This window comes from Phocoena sinus, chromosome 15, assembly GCF_008692025.1.
Source record: "Phocoena sinus isolate mPhoSin1 chromosome 15, mPhoSin1.pri, whole genome shotgun sequence".
In the NCBI taxonomy this organism is placed as follows: domain Eukaryota; kingdom Metazoa; phylum Chordata; class Mammalia; order Artiodactyla; family Phocoenidae; genus Phocoena; species Phocoena sinus.
In genome coordinates, this window is record NC_045777.1 from 79,732,030 (window position 1) to 79,748,870 (window position 16,841).

Here is a 16,841-nt window from a genome sequence, read left to right on the forward strand (position 1 = left end):
TGTGTGTGTGCGTGTGTGTGTGCGCGTGTGTGTGCGCGCGTGTGTGTGTGTGTGTGTGTGTGTGTGTGCGCGCGCGCGCGCGCTTATACATGCGCAGGGTGCACGTAGGCACATGTTCTACTTTGGGTCTAGCATGAAGCCACAGCTTCTCACCTCCCAAGCCATACTGCCTCCTACCCCATCCCAAGCTGGCAGGAGGATGTGGCTGCCTGGAGAGTTAATGTCAGTGCCACTTTTGGTCACATCCTCAGAAGCAGTGTTCCCAGAACAAAGGAGGGGACAGTCCTGTGGGCTTCAATCAGGCCCCTACCTGGAATGGACTTTGGAAAAGTTAGCCAAATCCAAGTGGGAACTGAAAACTGCATCTGAGGTGGGAATGGAGTTGAGCCTGGAGAAGGTTCCATCTTCCCGTCTCGGCAGGGCTCTCCCAGAGCAGCCTGGGAGGGGGGAACACATGTGGTCTGTGACTCCAGGGGCCAGAGCCAGGAGAATGGGCACTGGGGAGTGAGAGGGGGGTGTTAAACTGAGCCTGAAGGAAAAACAAGAATAAAACCAACAAATTTCCCCAGAGACCGACTTGGTTGCCTGGGGAGCTGCCAGCAGGCGTGCATGCAGGGGCCAGGCAGGCAGGGGCCAGGCATTGGTACAAGGCAGAGAGGGTTGTCCTGAGTGGTACTAGGTCCCTGGATTTGAGAAAGTTACTTAGAGCCCGTCTAGTCCGGCCTGAATCCACCCACCTTACAGATGGGGAAAGCCCAGTGTCCGTCCGATTCCCCCTCATGCCCTGGGGTGTGACCCAAAGGTGCAAACCTGCCACCAGCCCGGCTCTGCAGCATGAGGCGAAGCGGATTAGAGCCGTGAGTGGTCCTTTAAATCTCCAGGATTAACCCGCGCCGAGAGGAGCTTAGCAGGTGCCCGAGAAGTGACCATCCCGCCGGGTGTCTCTTTCTACCCCGCAGGGCCGAGGCCAGCAGCTCCGGGAGCAGCCACCATGTCCTCCACAGTGAACAACGGGGCCGCCAGCATGCCGTCCCCGCCCGACGCGGCGAACGGCTTTCCGCAGCCGGGCGCTTCGTCGGGGGCCTGGCCGCGGGCGGAGGAGGAGCTGCGCGCCGCGGAGCCCGGCCTAGTGAAGCGCGCGCACCGCGAGATCCTGGACCACGAGCGCAAGCGGCGCGTGGAGCTCAAGTGCATGGAGCTGCAGGAGATGATGGAGGAGCAGGGGTGAGTCGGGACGGGGCGGGGACGGGGCGGGGCACTGGGGGCGTGGAGGGAACCAAGGGCGGCGCCGGGGCGGAGCCAGCGTTGGGACCCGGGAGCCTGTAAGGTCAGAATCTGAACCATTGCAAGCCCAGCCGAACTTTCATTCATTTATTAGTTTATTCTACCAATAAGCCATCTTGAACTCCTGCTCTATGTCAAGCTCTGACCTGGGCTCAGATTCGCAGAAGCCAAGGAGACACAGTCCATGCCTTCCAGAAATATCCAGCCCAGTGCAGGAGAGAGGCCTGTAAACATCAATGATAAATCAAAGCCTCAGTTTCCCCTTCTATAAAATGGGTGGATCGAGCTGCCTGGTCTCTGCCAAGTAGATGCTGCAGCCAGGCAAGAAAGCACAGTGGGCCCCTACTATGTGTGAGGGCTGCCTGTGGTTTCAGCAAAGAAATCCCACCCTGGAAGCTTAGGTTTCACCCTATCTAGTTTAGAACCAATCACAGGGGCACACAAGTGTGCCAGGCACTGTTCTGGGCAACGGTGGACCCCAGAGCCGAATCAGAGTCACTTCCTCAAAGACCACCCTTCCAGCCCCTATTCCTTCCCCATCTCAGAAGGGAAACAAACATGTTAACAACCAACTCCACCATAAGACAGATTAGAATCATGGTTATAGGACAGGACAGGAGAGGGTCAAGTGCTTCAGGAGCTCAGAGGGGAGATTATGAGAGAAGACATTTGAATGGGCCTTGAAGCACGTGTAGGAGTTCGTCAGGCTGAGAAGGAGGGGTTGCGCATTAATCAGTAAGGATTTAGGGACCTCTCCCTGAAAATCCAGTGGAGACAGGACAGCCCTCACACGTGGAGCTGGAGGCAAAGAAACAGAGAACAAAGCCATTCCCATCTGTGCAGCTCCAAAGAAAGCTGGTATTCCCAAGCCTCCCTTTTGTATCTGCCCTGAGTACTTTGAAACTACTGGGCCGGCTGTTGAGGGAGTCAAAGTGGGGAGCAGGGCCCGCCCATCAGGCTTGCACTATCAGTGAGCTGAGAAATCAGAAATGCCCAGTGCATTAGGGCCTGGAGCCACATGGGGACAGACAGCCTGTGGACAGCAGTCCTTCCAAACCACATCTTTGTCTGTTCATCCAGGCCTCCTGGGCTCCCTAAGAGGCAGCCAAGACAAGGCTCACTGTCCCTTTGGAGCCCAGAAGACACTGAGGCTCAGACAAAGATAGTCACCACCACCCAAGGCCCTCAGGAAGGCAGGGCCAAGGCTGCCACGCAGGGCCGCTTGTAGGAAAAGAAAGGGGCACGGGGACTTGGTGTTCACCGCCAGGTGGGGACCAGGTGGGGGTGCGGAGGGTCCCTGCAGAGAGGGATGGATGGGTGGAAGGCTGCTGAAGACAGACAGAAAGGAGGCTTCCAGTTGGCAATGAAAACAGGTTTGATGAGCTGTGGATGTGGCCAAAGAAATGAGATCCCAAGGGGCAGGGTAGAGTAGCGGGTGGGGAATGGAGTATCCTTCTGCAGAGAAAGTCTCAGACCTTAATTAAACCTGCAATTCCTGCTGAATTGACTCGAGAAGTGGAGGGAGTGTGGGAGTGGCTGGGAAACAGGATTACTGGGACAGTAGAGAACCAGCCTTCCGTGCTTCATTCTAGGAAAACACACCTTTCCCCTCCCAGAGCCCCACCCCTTCTCCGTCACAGGGCCCCGCCCCCTTCCTAAGCCCCTTCCTCTTCACTGAACCTTCCCCTTCGGAAAGGCCTCCCCCTCACAGAGCCCCAACCTTTCAGGGGCCTTCCCTCCCCAACCTCCCCACCCCGACGGTTGGATCTCCCCCTGCACTGGGAGGCTTATTATCCGACGAGGGCAGCGGTGGAGGGGGACGGCATTTGGCCGTGTCCTTGGTGTCCGGCCCCTGGCATCAAGGACTTACGCTTCTCTAGGAAGCACCTATCAGGCCTCCAAATGTTCCGTCAGGGGCCCTTCCCCCACCCAAGCTCTCACTCCAAGTGGTCCTTAGACTGGGGTCTCCCACAAAGCTAGCTCTCAAGTTACCATCCACCTCCCCTCCCCATCTCTTAGCGGCTGCGCGGTCGGTAGAGGGCACAGCCACTCTGGAGCCCAGCAGTCCGGGCTTCCAGCCCTGGCCTGTGACCTTGGGCAAGTCACAGCTACTGGCCTGTTAAATAGGGAGTTGTTCTGGGAATTCCTTGGCCGTCCAATGGTTAGGACTCCACGCTTTCACTGCTGAGGGCCCAGGTTTCCATCCCTGTTTAGGGAACTAAGATCCCGCAAGCCGGGGCGGAGGGGAGGTGGGGGGGGGAATAAATAAATAAATAAAAATAAGAATAAAAAGTTTAAAAAGGGCTTCCCTGGTGGCGCAGTGGTTGAGAGTCCGCCTGCCGATGCAGGGGACACGGGTTCGTGCCCCGGTCCGGGAAGATCCCACATGCCGCGGAGCGGCTGGGCCCGTGAGCCATGGCCGCTGAGCCTGTGCGTCCGGAGCCTGTGCCCCGCAATGGGAAAGGCCACAGCAGTGAGAGGCCCGCGTATCGCAAAAAAAAAAAAAAAAAAAAAAAAAAAAGCATTGTCGGGACTTCCCTGGTGGCGTAGTGGTTAAGTGTCCACCTGCCAATGCAGGGGACACAGGTTCGAGCCCTGGGCCGGGAAGATCCCACGTGCCGCGGAGCAAGTAAGCCTGTGCGCCACAACTACTGAGCCTGCGCTCTACAGCCTGCGAGCCACAACTACTGAGTCCACGTGCCACAACTACTGAAGCCCGCACGCCTAGAGCCCGTGCTCTGCAACAAGAGAAGCCACCGCAATGAGAAGCCACGCACTGCAACTTAGAGTAGCCCCAGCTCGCCGCAACTGGAGAAAGCCCTCGTGCAGCAGTGAAGACCCGACGCAGCCAAATTAAAAAAAAAAAAAAAGAAATGCATTGTCCCCTCCCCCCACCCCAGCCCCAGAGGGCAACCCAGGAAGTCCCCAAGCAAAAATGAATGTGGCACATCCTTCCCGAAGAGTGAAGCGGCAATGAGGGAGCCAGATCGGCTTGGGAAGCAGCGGAGCCAGTAGGCTGCGGCGCTGAGACAGGCAGCCTTGCCCTGCCTACCCGCTTCCCCTGTCCAAGCCCTTGACTTTTAGCCAGCCAGGCCTCCTGCGTGGCCTTAAGTTGGCAGGTGCTGCCACATCCTCAGGGAGTGGGTGATTTGGATACCAGCCTCCCTCTCCTCAGCCTTTGCCTCCTGGGAGAGCAGAGGGGAGAGGCCCAGGTGATTCCTGACTCGGGCCCACGCTGACCCGGGAGGGGTCTAGGGTAGAAAAAGGCAGGGTGCCTGGGACGACTAGACCCTTTGTCCCCACAGCTCTGGGACAAATAATCCTCAATCAACTCCATTTATGGAGCACCTACTACGTGCCAGGCACTGCGCAAGGTGCTTTATATGCATTATCTCCCTTAATCCTGTGACGGCCTTGAAAGGCAGGTTACTATCCCGCTTCACAGACAGAGGCTCAGGCTAAGAGAAGTATGCGGACTTGTCCAAGGTCACAGAGCTAGAACGTGGGGGCGCTGGGATTTGAAAACAGGACGGCCTGGCTCTTCTGCCTCTCCTCGTAATGCCTGTGGCCTCAGCTGAGAGGTGCGAGGGGAGAGGAGACTCCAGGTGGTGGTCACACTTGAGACCACTTCGCCCAATAACCAGATGTCCTCCCTGGGTCCCAGCTTCTCCCAGCAAGAGACCCCGGCACATAGAGGGGGTCCTACTGAGTCAGTTCAGTCCAGCAACAGCGGCCCCCCAACAGCAGGTGCTGGCGTTAAGTCACCTCGCCTTACACCTGCCGGCTCTGGGATGAGCCCTAAGTCCCTGCACACGTCCTGCTCCGGGTCTTCATGAAATCCTGGGCTTCGCTCCCACCTCCCAGCCTTCACGTGCTCTGTAGATCCCCAGGCATGCGGCTTGGACCCTGGCCTGAAGCCCCTCCCACACCGCTGGGGGTCTGGCCCAGCCTGGCTCTCGGTCCACCTCCTTCCTGACCCTGCCAGGTCCCAGGCCCCCTGCCGATGGCCCAGCCAGCTGGTGTCCTCCCTCCCAGTGGTCTCTGAGTTGGGGCTCGGCAGTGCTGAAGGGCCGGTACTGTTTTTTCTCTGTGCTGGTGACAATGACAAGCTGGTCTCCTGAGGAGAAGGTGAGATGGAAGCAGTTCCTCTGAGCCTCCACTGCTCAGAAAAGGACCAAGGATGTAACTCAGGGGATGTTTACAGCAGGAGGGATTCCCTCCTTCAGAGCCCGGTGACCGAGGGCTCTGTCCTGCCCCACAAGCAAGGCCTAGGGACCTCCAGCTGAATGCTAAACAGGGACCAAGGTGGACACTTACAAGCCAAGGCCCAGGGCTGGTGAAGCTGGGTCAGTGGTGTCAGCACAGCAGGACCTGAGACACACACACTCCTGCGGAAATGGTGGGGGGTTGGAAGAGACGGGCTCCTCCCCCTGCCAGGCTGGACTCCATCCTCCCTATGGGGAGGGATAAATTAGGAGATTGGGATTAACATATACACACTACTATATATAAAATAGATAACCAAGAAGGACCTGCTGTATAGCACAGGGAGCTCTACTCAATATTTTGTAATAACCTATAAGGGAAAAGAAGCTGAAAAAGAATATATATATGTGTATATATAACTGAATCACTTTGCTGTACACCTGAAACACAACATTGTAAATCAACAATAGGTCAATTAAAAAAAGAAAAGAAAAAAAAGGTTAAAAATGGTGAAAAAAAAATCCTCCCTATAGTGGGCCGCAGAGGTGCCCAAACCTATAGAGGGTGACACCCCAGCTGGGGGCCAGGGGACACATGGTTAAGAAGTAGGTAGTGTTCCTCTCCTAACCCCCCTACCGACATATTCAACCGGTTCCGAGTCCCAGCCATTCTCCCTACCAGATGGTATTTCGTCCACTTCTCCCCCTCCATCCTCACGCCCACTCTCTAGCTCTGACCTCAGCACCTCCCCACTGAACCCCTGCCGTAGCCCAGGGCCGGCCTCCCTCTCCTCCAGCCACATGGCCACCAGAGCCATCTCTCCAAAATGAAAATTCCACCTTCAAACTCTTCAATCCTCTCCGTCACCATCTACTCATTTATCAAACATTTTCGGATGCCACGTGTGGCAGGCAAGGTGCCAGATGCTGAGGGCACAACTGTAATTCAGACAGACAAGGTCCCTGCCCTCAGGGAACTCCCAGGCCAGTGCAGGAGTCAACGGATGATGACTGATGATGACTAGCGCATGAACCGCCTTCCAGGAACCGGGAAGCTCAGTTTGCTATGGAAACACAAACACAAACGTTGACACCTAACCTGGTGGGGGGCGGTGGGAATCCATCCTGCTGTAAACATTCCATGAGTCACATCTTTGTGCTTAGCCACGGTTACTTCCCAGAGCAAACCTGGAAGTTAATTTATGAGTCAAAAGCGGTATTCATTTTTCTTTAAGCCTTTTGAAAAGAATTGCCAAATTGCTCTCCAAAAAGGTAGGGTCAATCCCAAATGCTTGCTGAAGGAGAGGAAGGAAGGAGAAAAGAGATGGGGTCCCTGAGAGGGAGCAGTGTGCCATCTTCATGGACAGGCTGAGTGGGCCGGGCTGGGCCTGCTGTGTGCACAGAGGGTGGATGGTCAGATGACAAAGAAGACGGGACCTCGGTTCCTATTTGGTCACCACATTTTCTGTCCAGGACGATGACCTGCAGCCCAGGAAGGGGAGAGGGTGGGAGCCTGGGACCCCAAGACTCAACCAGCAGCATCCACTGGACAGCTGCGTGTGCTGGGCACAGGGCCGGGGGCTGGGTGAGCACAGAACCCCCCACCCCGGGAGCAGCATGGACATCTGTCACAGTGGTGGTGTGAAAGAGGTTACAACCAAGCCCAGGGTGTGGGAACAAGGATGAGGGGTAGATAATTCTGGGCTTTGGTCCCTAGCCTCAGGGAGGGAGGGAGAGCGGAGTCGAGAAGTCGGGAGCTTCCATCCAAGGCCCAGACTCCATCCACCCCCCATCCCAAGCTGGGAAGCAATGGATCTACCCCTGGGATCCTGGGCCAGCCACCTGGCAGCCTAGACCTTGCAGAGGCGGGGATGCGCTGAGGATCTCCCCAGGCTATTGTGAGGATCAGAGGTCCTTGAAGCAGGAAAGCAGAAAAGGCCATGTATGTGTCAAGGCCACGGGTCTCACTTGTCCCCTAAAATGTCTCCAGAGAGTGAATGCAGCCTGGACGTGGGAGGGAGGCCTGCCCTGGGGTGGGGGAGGGCCAGGAGGAAGGGCCCCGTCTCCCCTGGTGGGTCTCCCCACTTCTGGGAGCAACACTTCCTGTAGTTTATGTGTTTGATTGGCTGGTAGTTTGTTTGTTTAGTTGATTGGTTGGCTGAGTTGGTGCAAAACGGGTAGGCCTTGAGCCTCCCCAGCACTGAGAATCTTGGTGGTGGTGTGACCTTGGACAGGTCGTTGCAAGCTGGAAAGTGCCCACATGACTGAGGGCTGGGGGGATGGGCTGGGGGGCGGGCAGGTGGGGAGGAAACCAAACCCAAGACAGCAGTTCTCATCTTCCCTGTGCCCCACAGGTACTCAGAAGAGGAGACCCGGCAGAAGGTCAGGACTTTCCGGCAGATGCTAATGGAGAAGGAGGGAATGCTCACCAGGGAGGACCGGCCTGGGGGCCACATGTGAGTGCTGCCCGGGTGGGCAGGGCACAGGGAGAGTGCAGGCTCAGGCGGCAGCTGGGGGCCAGAGGGGCCTTTCCCAGGGATCCCTAAGTTGGTCGGGGCTGGAGGGGGGAGAAAGAGGAGAAGGAGGACAGGGCATGGGTCTTGCCCACTGGAAGCTCTGGCCTGGCCCGGGGCACGAGCAGGAGCCGCTGGGCACCCGGGCATCCCCGAGGCCCTCTCCCTGGGCCCTGGGTTCTATCTATCGCCCAGCGGTAGGGGAGGCACCCCAGATCTCAGCTCAGGGAATCCTGGGCTGCGAATCAGGAACTTGAGAAATGTTCTCACCCTCGTGTTGTCAGTGGCGGATAGGCTAGTCCCTCTGCCCCAACTACTACCACCTATGAAGTGGCCTCCAGAGCAAGCACAGACTCTGGAAAATAAGAACTAACGCACCAATGCCATTGCTGGCTTAGCCAAAGGCTTATCGGGTACAGAGAACATGGGCTCTGTGGCGGTCACATCTCTGCAGCTGTCACAGGACAGGAGGAGCACTGAGGTGCTGTGGCCCCCCGGGTGGGCTTTGGATCAAACAGGGAAGTTATAGGGAGGCAGACTTTGTCTCAGATTACAGGAGAACCGTCAACCACTCAAAACCATATGAAATGGAGCAGCTGCTATAGGAGGGCGGGGACTGCAAGTGTCCAGGCATGGCTGGATGATAGCATCTTGCTGGGTCCCTAAGTCCCTGTGCACCTTTACTGGCACAAAAATAAAATGACAGCACCTTCTGAGCGATTTTCCTGTTGCCGTTGTCTTGAGGGCAAACGGCATGCCAGGAGTAGATGGACCTCGACGGGCAGCGGGGAAGCCCTTTCTGCAGAAATTCTGGACTGCTGGGGGATCCCGGGTTGGGGTGTCCCCTCCTAACCCCACTCAACCTCACCTCTCTGGCTTGAGTAGGAACATAAGCAGAGTCAGGGGGACTTCCCTGGTGGTCCACTGGTTAGGACAACGCGCTCCCACTGCAGGGGGCGCGGGTTCGATCCCTGGTCAGGGAACGAAGATCCCACGTGCTGCACGGCGCGGCCAAAAAGAAAAAAGAAAAAAAGAAGAAGCAGAGTCACGGCAGCCTCGGGTTTGTAGGGGGCTCGCGGGTGATCTGGGGGAGCCTGGCTCAGCGGGCCTGCTCTCTCCTCCCCGGAGGTGGGAAGAAGTCATACCACCACCACCTCCTTCTCTCCAGCTTCCAGAACCCCACAGCACCCTCAACAACTGCTGTGCCCACCTCACTGATGCCCGAAGGTCCCCACCACCACCCAGCAGGGCGAGCCCCTCCCTCCCTTCCCTTCTCAAACCTCCCGACAACCAGATGCTCCCGCTGCTGTCCGCACCACCTCCAAACCCACCAGGTCCTGCCTTTCTGACCTGTGTCCCCCCAGATCCCCCCAGGGCTCCTCTGGAAAATCAGCCACCCTTTCCTCTTCCGTCCAGTGTGAGGGCGGGAGGCCTCGTCCGGAATCTACCTTTGCCGCTTTCTCTGGGTCCTTCCAGCGATAACCGCCCCTCCAGCCCAAACCTGCCATCCTGCCTGCCCTCTCCTGGGCTCCTTCTTAATCTACTCCCCGTCCTTCCTCAATTCTGCTATCTCCTCCCGCTTCCAGCCCACACGTGTCTCTCCTTTTTCCACCCCATTTCTGCAGAGCACGTGGTACACGTTGTCTCCACTTCCTTAAGCCATGGAGGTCTGGCTTCTTGCCCCCATGACTCCGGTGACCTGCTTGGGCCGTGGCTGCCTGAGCCCTCCTTAGCATGGCCCAGGCTCCTCTGCAGGCCTGGCCTCTCTCTGGTGCATGCCACCACTGTACTTCCCCAGTGGAAACCTGCTTTCCCCCCTGGCTTCCAAGATTCAGTTCTTTGTGAGTTTCCTCCTACCCCTCTGATGGCTTCTGCTCCTCCCTCACTTCTGCCCACTTCTCCGATGTTGTCTCCCCGCAAGGATCTGTCATGTCCTCTGGTCTCTCCCCCAGGTCTCCCTTCCCTCTTCTTCCTGGGGAATCTCATCCATCCCCCAGCTGGAACGCTGCCCTGGTAGTGGATGACTCCCAAGTCTTTTCCAGAAGTCCTGATCTTCTCTTTCCTGGAATGAATGAATGAATGAATGATGCATTTAAGAACTGGGGAACATTAGGAAGGATGTCATGGAGAGGTTGCGGTGTCCATCATCAGAAGGAAAGTCCTTGAAGGTCCGTGCTGTATGCCGAACCCTGTGCTGGTGCTATGAGGGGGGCAGGGGTGGGGGGAGGGAAAGACTGCCCCTGCTCCCTGGGTGGAAACACAAACCTCCAACCTGAAACCGGGAATTACTGGCAGCCGTGGACAAGAAGAAACAATGTGGCCACTTGAACAACTTAGTCTCAAGCTCTGTGCGTGTTTGGTGGGGGAAGAGAGACAGGCTAGGGTGGTCGGTCAGGAAGGGTTCCTCGGAAGAGGCAGTGTCAGGAAGACTTGACAGTCAAGGAGGACTCCTGCTCTGGAAGCAGAGGAGAATATAGACTTGGCAGGGTCCTGGGATCCTGCTAGAATATTAGAAGACATTGAGGACAAGTTCGTTACCAGTTTTGTTTACTGCTGTATCCCCGGTGCCTAAAACAGTGAGGTTTGCCCAATCTCCCCCAAAGCCTCAGTTTCCTCCTTTACACAGGGAAGGGTTGAGACCAGAAGCCTTCTTCTAGCTCACGCAGCCAAAATGGTATGAAAATAGCGTTGCAAACAGTGACTGCAGCAGTGATGGTGGCCTGGATTACTCCCGGGCTGGGAAGAGTTGTTTGTGGTACTGAACCCAAGGCCAGAGGCAGAGAGGTGACAGAGGGCTAGCGACAGATTGGTCATATACCTTCCTGTGGACCTGGCAACCGACCAGGTCTTCAGTTCTCAGTTCAGAGTACAGGCTAGCGGAGGGAGAGTGTGTGCTCTGGCATCAGACACCCCACCTGTCTTAACCTCTAGGTTCAATACTAACCCCCTGAGCTCTGTATCCCAGCTCCACCACACCCCAGCTGTGTGACTTGGGTAGGTCCTTGATTTCTGTGGGCCTTCAGTTCTTTATTTATAAAATGCAGATATTAGTACCATCCTCAAAGGACTGTAGAGGAAATTAATTGAAACAGTGACTGTAAGCGTGAGGACTAGTGGCTGGCACACAGCAGACGCACATCACCACTGGATGATCGCCACCACTGTCTTAGGCACCTCGGGCTGCGATAACACAGTACCGTAAACTGGGTGCCTTGATCTACAACAGAAACTTATTTTTCACTGTTCTGGAGGCTGGAAGTCTGAGGTCATGGAGTAGTCCCCTCCAGTCTCCTCTCCACACTGGACACCAGAACATCACACTGCCGTGTTCTGGGTGTGATCCCATAGATGGTAGGAGCCAGTGGAAGGCTCTTGAGACGTGTGATGCGGTCAGACAGGTGTTTAGGGACTTTCTCCTTTGACAGATGGATCAGATGGGTAAAACCACAGGGGGAACAGTGGGGCAGCCGCACTCTAATCTGGCAGAGAAGTGATGGAGAGTGTGGTCCCAGAGACACTGAGAGAGGACATGGCTTTTTGTCTGGAAACCGATTCATGTGGGGAGTCCTAGTTTGCCCCAGAAAACTTCTGTGGGTCCCCACCCTCCAGGCAATCATACTTGGATTCCCTGGCCTGGCGCTCCAGGCTCTCCACACTCTAGACCCACCCTGGCTTCCCACTCCCGGTATCACGCAGTAGCCAGCCCGACCTGCTGGCAGCTCGCAGCCACGTCCTGCACGTTCTCACTTCCACGCCTTTGCTCATCCTGGGCCCTCAGCCGGAAACACCCTTGTGCACGGGTTCGAATATACCCCATCATCCAAGGCTGCCTCTAAAAACCACTTATTCCTGGGATAAAAGTAAAATCTTCTCCTCTTTGGGATATATACAATGTTTTCTTTACTTCGATGTCTGTTATCAGTTCTTTGTTTCACTTTAATAGACAACCTTTAAGAACAGTTGTTCTCATCACTATGTAGCGCCCCTCCCCTCCCATATATGGACATCAAATAATTGTTCTCATCACTATGTAGCGCCCCTCCCTCCCATATATGGACATCAATTATATTGCATCTTGGTTTGCAAGAGCACAGAACCATTCAAGTTTACTCCGGATGCTTTACAAAAAAGAATAATTGTTTTCATAGTTATGTAATGTAACAAAAACGTTTGGGAGAGAGGGTTTCTGGGAAACATATTCCTATGCTACTTCCGAAAACAATGAGCGAATGCCGGCATTTTTTTTTTTCCATGTCCCTGATTTTGTACATAGTGTGACCTCTCCACGCCTCACATTTTTGCTATGAGGATATCAGTGATGATACCCACATCAGAGGCTTGTTGAGTATTAAAATGACCGAATGAGATAAATATATGTAAAGTGTTCAGAACAGCACGCGACACCTGCCTTAGATTAGTATCATATGCACCTGTCATATTTTTGCCCTGTGCCACGAGGAGCTACAGGAGAGGCCCTTGTTCCTGCCACCGCTGCCCCCTCCCTCCGGCCCCGGGCAGGCCTGGCAACACAGGCTGAGTGAGCGAAGGGAGAGGGCAGCCCCTTTGCCTGGAACCCTCCTCCTCTTCTGTCTGGATTCATTCATCTGTCAATTGGCCATTAGGCTCCTGGCAAATGGGAAACAGGACCAGTTAATTAGCGACACTGCTGTCAGAGGGAAGAGCGTGTGACTCGCAGTCTCTTCCCAGGTCGGAGCCCTTCCTGGGAAGCCTGTCCAGCAGGTGTTCCCTGCGGTGCTGGGTTCAACCTCGATTTGCCCTTGGTCCCTCTGCAGTGGACTCCAGCTGGGCTTACTTTGGTCAGCTCTGTGGGGTTCCGTTCCTTCTGTCACAGGGGAGGAACACCTCCCCTGCCTATTCCACCGTCGTGGTGAGGAGTAAACTAACTAACAAACGTGAACTTAAGAGCAGGAAATGCTAAACAAATCTAGAATTCAGTGCACACACAACCCACAACTGTGTCTACAGAGCAGGGAGGGGACAGCTGAGCTAACATCCACAGCAGGGAAGCCCAGCCAGCAGAGTCGAGGGCCGTCCTATTTGCTCATGAATTCTCAAAGCCAATTGCATAGGTGAACTTACATTCTTAATCAAAGGTCCCCCAAAATAGGACATGTTCCTTTCCTCTCTGGGCCTCAGTTTTCTCATCTCTGAAGTGGGGGTGTGCAAATTTCTCTAAATCAGGAACTGGTTCTGAGTGGGATTTGAGACTGTGGAGAGCCATCTAAACATTAGAGAACATTCTTATTAGTGATGTTCTCAGCCAGGAAGGTCAGGACAGGAGAACCCAGTGTTCTAGCCCTGGGAGAGCCTGCAAAGTGGACATAAGGGTACCAGCTGCACAAAAACCAGCAAGAGAGGCCTCAGCATAGGCCCCATTTATACCCCTGGAACTGCCAGGAAAAGTCTTACCAGAAGGTTCTGAAACCTTGTGTATCTCCCTGAGCCTGGATCTCCTCACGCCTGTCTTCCGGTGCTCCCAGCAGACAAGGTCAACCTCCCAGAAAGGACTGGAAAGTGAGAGAGGTCAAATGATAAGGTCCCAGGGAGGGAGGATGGGGCAGAGGGCAGGGAGCTCTGTCCCTGGGACAGAGGTATAAAGGAAAGATGTCTCTAGGGGTGCAGCCAGCAGAACGAGGAGGGCCCAGCGAGGGCCTATATTCAGTGGCTAACCCACCTTGGATATTAGGAGGCAAGGAAGGATTCCTGCAGAAGGCAGGGCCCAAACTGAGCTGTTTTAGTTTGTAAATAACCTTCGTCATTTTTGTGTTAGGATAAAGGGAAGCTCCCTCCTCCCACTGGCTCACCCACACGATGTCTGTGGCGCCCTTCAGTTTTGCTAAAGACTGTGATTTATGTGTCAGGCGTTTGTAGGGCTGAGGGCTGTGTGGGGGCAATGGGCCCTGGGACAGGCCCAGGAGTTGGAGATTTCAGGGACGGGAAGTAGGAGGCCACTGGCTTCAGGAAGAGGAGCACGGGGAAGAGCAGAGAGGTTTGAATGAAGGGATGTGCGGGCTCTGCAGGGTCAGGGGAATGACATGAGCCTCCATCACCCCAGAAACACCTCCCATCACACCTGTGTGACTTCTAGGCTGCCAGGGCCAGGATAGCGTTTGGGATCCCAATGACATTCTTGACACGAGCCTCGAGGCTAGCCAACCCTGTCAGATATGGGTTACATTCTTTTTTTTTCAAATCCAAAACTCAGTCTTCCAAGAGCTGCTTAGTGGGTACTCTGCTGCAGATTTGTCCCTGAAAATCCTTTCACCTTGTAGCTGTGATCTGCCTTCCTTGCTCTGTTTCTCTTTCATGTGTCAAAACCACTTTTCTCCCTGGAAGAGGAAGTGTTGGTGTGTGACAGAGGTCCCTCCATCTAGCAATGGTGACCGTGTGTGCACAACAACGGTCGCGGGCCAGGCCTCATGTCAGGAGCTTCACAGAATCTTACTGAATCCTCTCCTCAAAGCTGGGATATTCTATTTCCTCGTTGGATAGATAAGGAGCTGGAGGCTCAGTGAGCGTGGTTCATGCCTGAATTCACACCTGTCTGTGTGATCCAAAGCTTATTCACATCTTAACGCTCTGCCATCCAAGCCCTGGCCTCCCTCGCATCTGGGCAGGAAAAAGATGAGCCCGGTGAAACCAGGGCTGAGCCTCCATCTGGGAGGTGGCACTGTCTAAGCCAGCACAGAATGAAAAATGGAAGATGGAGGGGGGCGCATCACCCTGGAGCTGGGCCTTTGGAGGGTTATTTCGCGGGCGTGTTCAATAAAAAACAAAGTTACACAGCATCTGGGACCTCAGTGAACTGTCCCAGCACCGCTGTAACGTAATTAGCATTCTCATCTTGGAGAGAGGCTCAGAGAGGGGGCATGACAGGCACTGGGTCACACAGCGACTCAGGGACAGTACATAATGAGGGCACATCTGCAGCTTCAAAGTTCCTGCTCTTGCCTTAAGCCCAGAGGCCTTTAGGGAAAATCCTCCACTCTTCCAAGTGCCCGCAGGGAGCAAACATCTGTGCAGAAGATGGCTGGGGGCTCCTAAGCCCGTAGCTGGGACAAGATGACGCGGTCCCCGCTGAGTGAAGCGGAGAGCTCGGCAAGATGGATGGGGAGCATCGGGGCGGGCAGAGTGCAGAGGCCTGTGCCGACCGCCACTGGGCAGTGATTGATGACAGCCTGGCAGCGGGAGCAGAGCCGCCAGGCCTCCGGAGGCTGCAGAGAGGAGGGCAAGGAGAGGCTATGAATATTTCAGAGATGCAGCAGGGGCTGGAAGGAGGCACTCCGGCAGGGGAGGGGGCTCAGGGACCGTGGGATTAAGGACGGACAGATATCAGAAAGGGGGCAGCTAAAAAAGGGGGAAGGGGCTCTCTGAGAAAGCAGGGCTCAGTGAGGGAAAAAGGGGAGCGGGGGAGGGGATGGGGCCTCTGGAATAGGACGCTGGGGTTAAGGCTGCAGGGATCAGTGAAAAGGGGCTCAACGAGGGAAGAGAGGGCTCAGTGGGGCGGACTGGGGCGCATTGAATGAGACTGAGGGACAAAGAATCAGTGTCGGGAGGGGCCTCACTAAGGAGGAGGGGTCTCCCAGAGGGTGAGAACTTAGAAGGAGGACGGCTAAGTGAGGGGGGAGGGCTCCGTACTCTTTCCTCTTTTGCAAAATATTGCATCGTTGAGGCTGGGCCCTGTAACGGAGGGCTCCCGGTCGGGTTCCCCAGATCCCGCCTGACCCTCTAAAGGTCGGTGCCGGCGCATTCCGACCTTGCCGCCCGGCCAGGCCCCGGTGCGCAGCGCGGAGAAAGGGGCCGCCGGAAGGCCGGGCCGCGGTGGCGGGTGCTGAGCGTCCCTGTCGCCGGCAGCGTGGCGGGAGACCCCGCGGCTGATCGAGGGCACCGAGCCGGACCTGGAGTACGCGCCCTTCGACGAGGGACGACGGCCCGGTGGACTGCGACTGCCCGGGCCGCCTGCTACCGAGGGCACCGGGGGTACAGGTCAGCGCCCGCCGCGGCGGGGGGTGGGGCAGATGGGGCCACCCCTCCCCCCCTCACCTCCGCCCCACCCCCACCCCCCGCCCCTTCTCACCCAGGACCAAGCACTGGTCCAGCAGCTCGGCGTCGCCCCCTCCCAAGAAGAAGAAGAAAAAGAAAGGCGGCCACCGGAGAAGCCGGTAAGAGCTGCCACCGGCCAGCGCGGGATGGGAGGAGAACGGTGGGGCCCCCAGGTGCCCATCCCTCGGCTGGCAAGGCGCCAACGCCTCATTGTGGACCCCGCCCCTCGCTGAACCCCTCTGCCCTTACTGAATCCCTCCCCCTCACTGCGCTGCCCCCCCAAGAGCCCCTCCCCTTCACCAGGCCCCTCGTCCCACTGGGTACCCACCCCCACCAGTGGCACTCACCTGCCCCAGAACAGGGCAGCCCCCACCACCACCTCGGTCCACCTGCTCTTCATCCTCCAGCACCCTCCCCAGGGGTCCTGCCTCCACCACCAGCTTGAGTGGCCAGGGGAGGAGGGGTTTGGCTGGTGTCATCTGTGGTTCCCGGTCTCTATGTGCCTTCTCCCCTGTGCTAAGTGAGACCCTGGCCAATGTCTGGGGCCCCAGCTAACCCCGCCCAATTGTCTGTCTCCCCTTCTTTCTCCCCCCGGCCCTCAGCAAAAAGAGGAGACTAGACTCCGAGTGCAGGTCAGTAATGAAGGCGGGTCAGCGATGGACGGGCTGGGCCTGGAGAGGATGTCTGTGGGTGGGAGAGAATCCAAGGCCATCCCCCAGAGGCTGCAGACCTGCCACCCCAGGGCCCTGGACCTGGACAGGGCCAACATGCCAGC

At 56.3% G+C, this 16,841-nt stretch overlaps 1 protein-coding gene across 1 annotated transcript in view; it reads left to right on the forward strand.

Annotated features, from left to right (window-relative positions):
- The first annotated feature begins 991 nt into the window (after window positions 1-991).
- SRRM3 (serine/arginine repetitive matrix 3) overlaps window positions 992-16,841 on the forward strand; it is a 32,577-nt gene continuing 16,727 nt past the window's right edge. Inside the window, 8 exon segments of the mRNA XM_032606139.1 lie at window positions 992-1,224; window positions 7,844-7,945; window positions 9,367-9,419; window positions 15,878-15,945; window positions 15,947-15,976; window positions 15,978-16,009; window positions 16,105-16,185; window positions 16,669-16,698. Of these exon segments, the coding sequence (XP_032462030.1) occupies window positions 992-1,224; window positions 7,844-7,945; window positions 9,367-9,419; window positions 15,878-15,945; window positions 15,947-15,976; window positions 15,978-16,009; window positions 16,105-16,185; window positions 16,669-16,698 (629 nt within the window).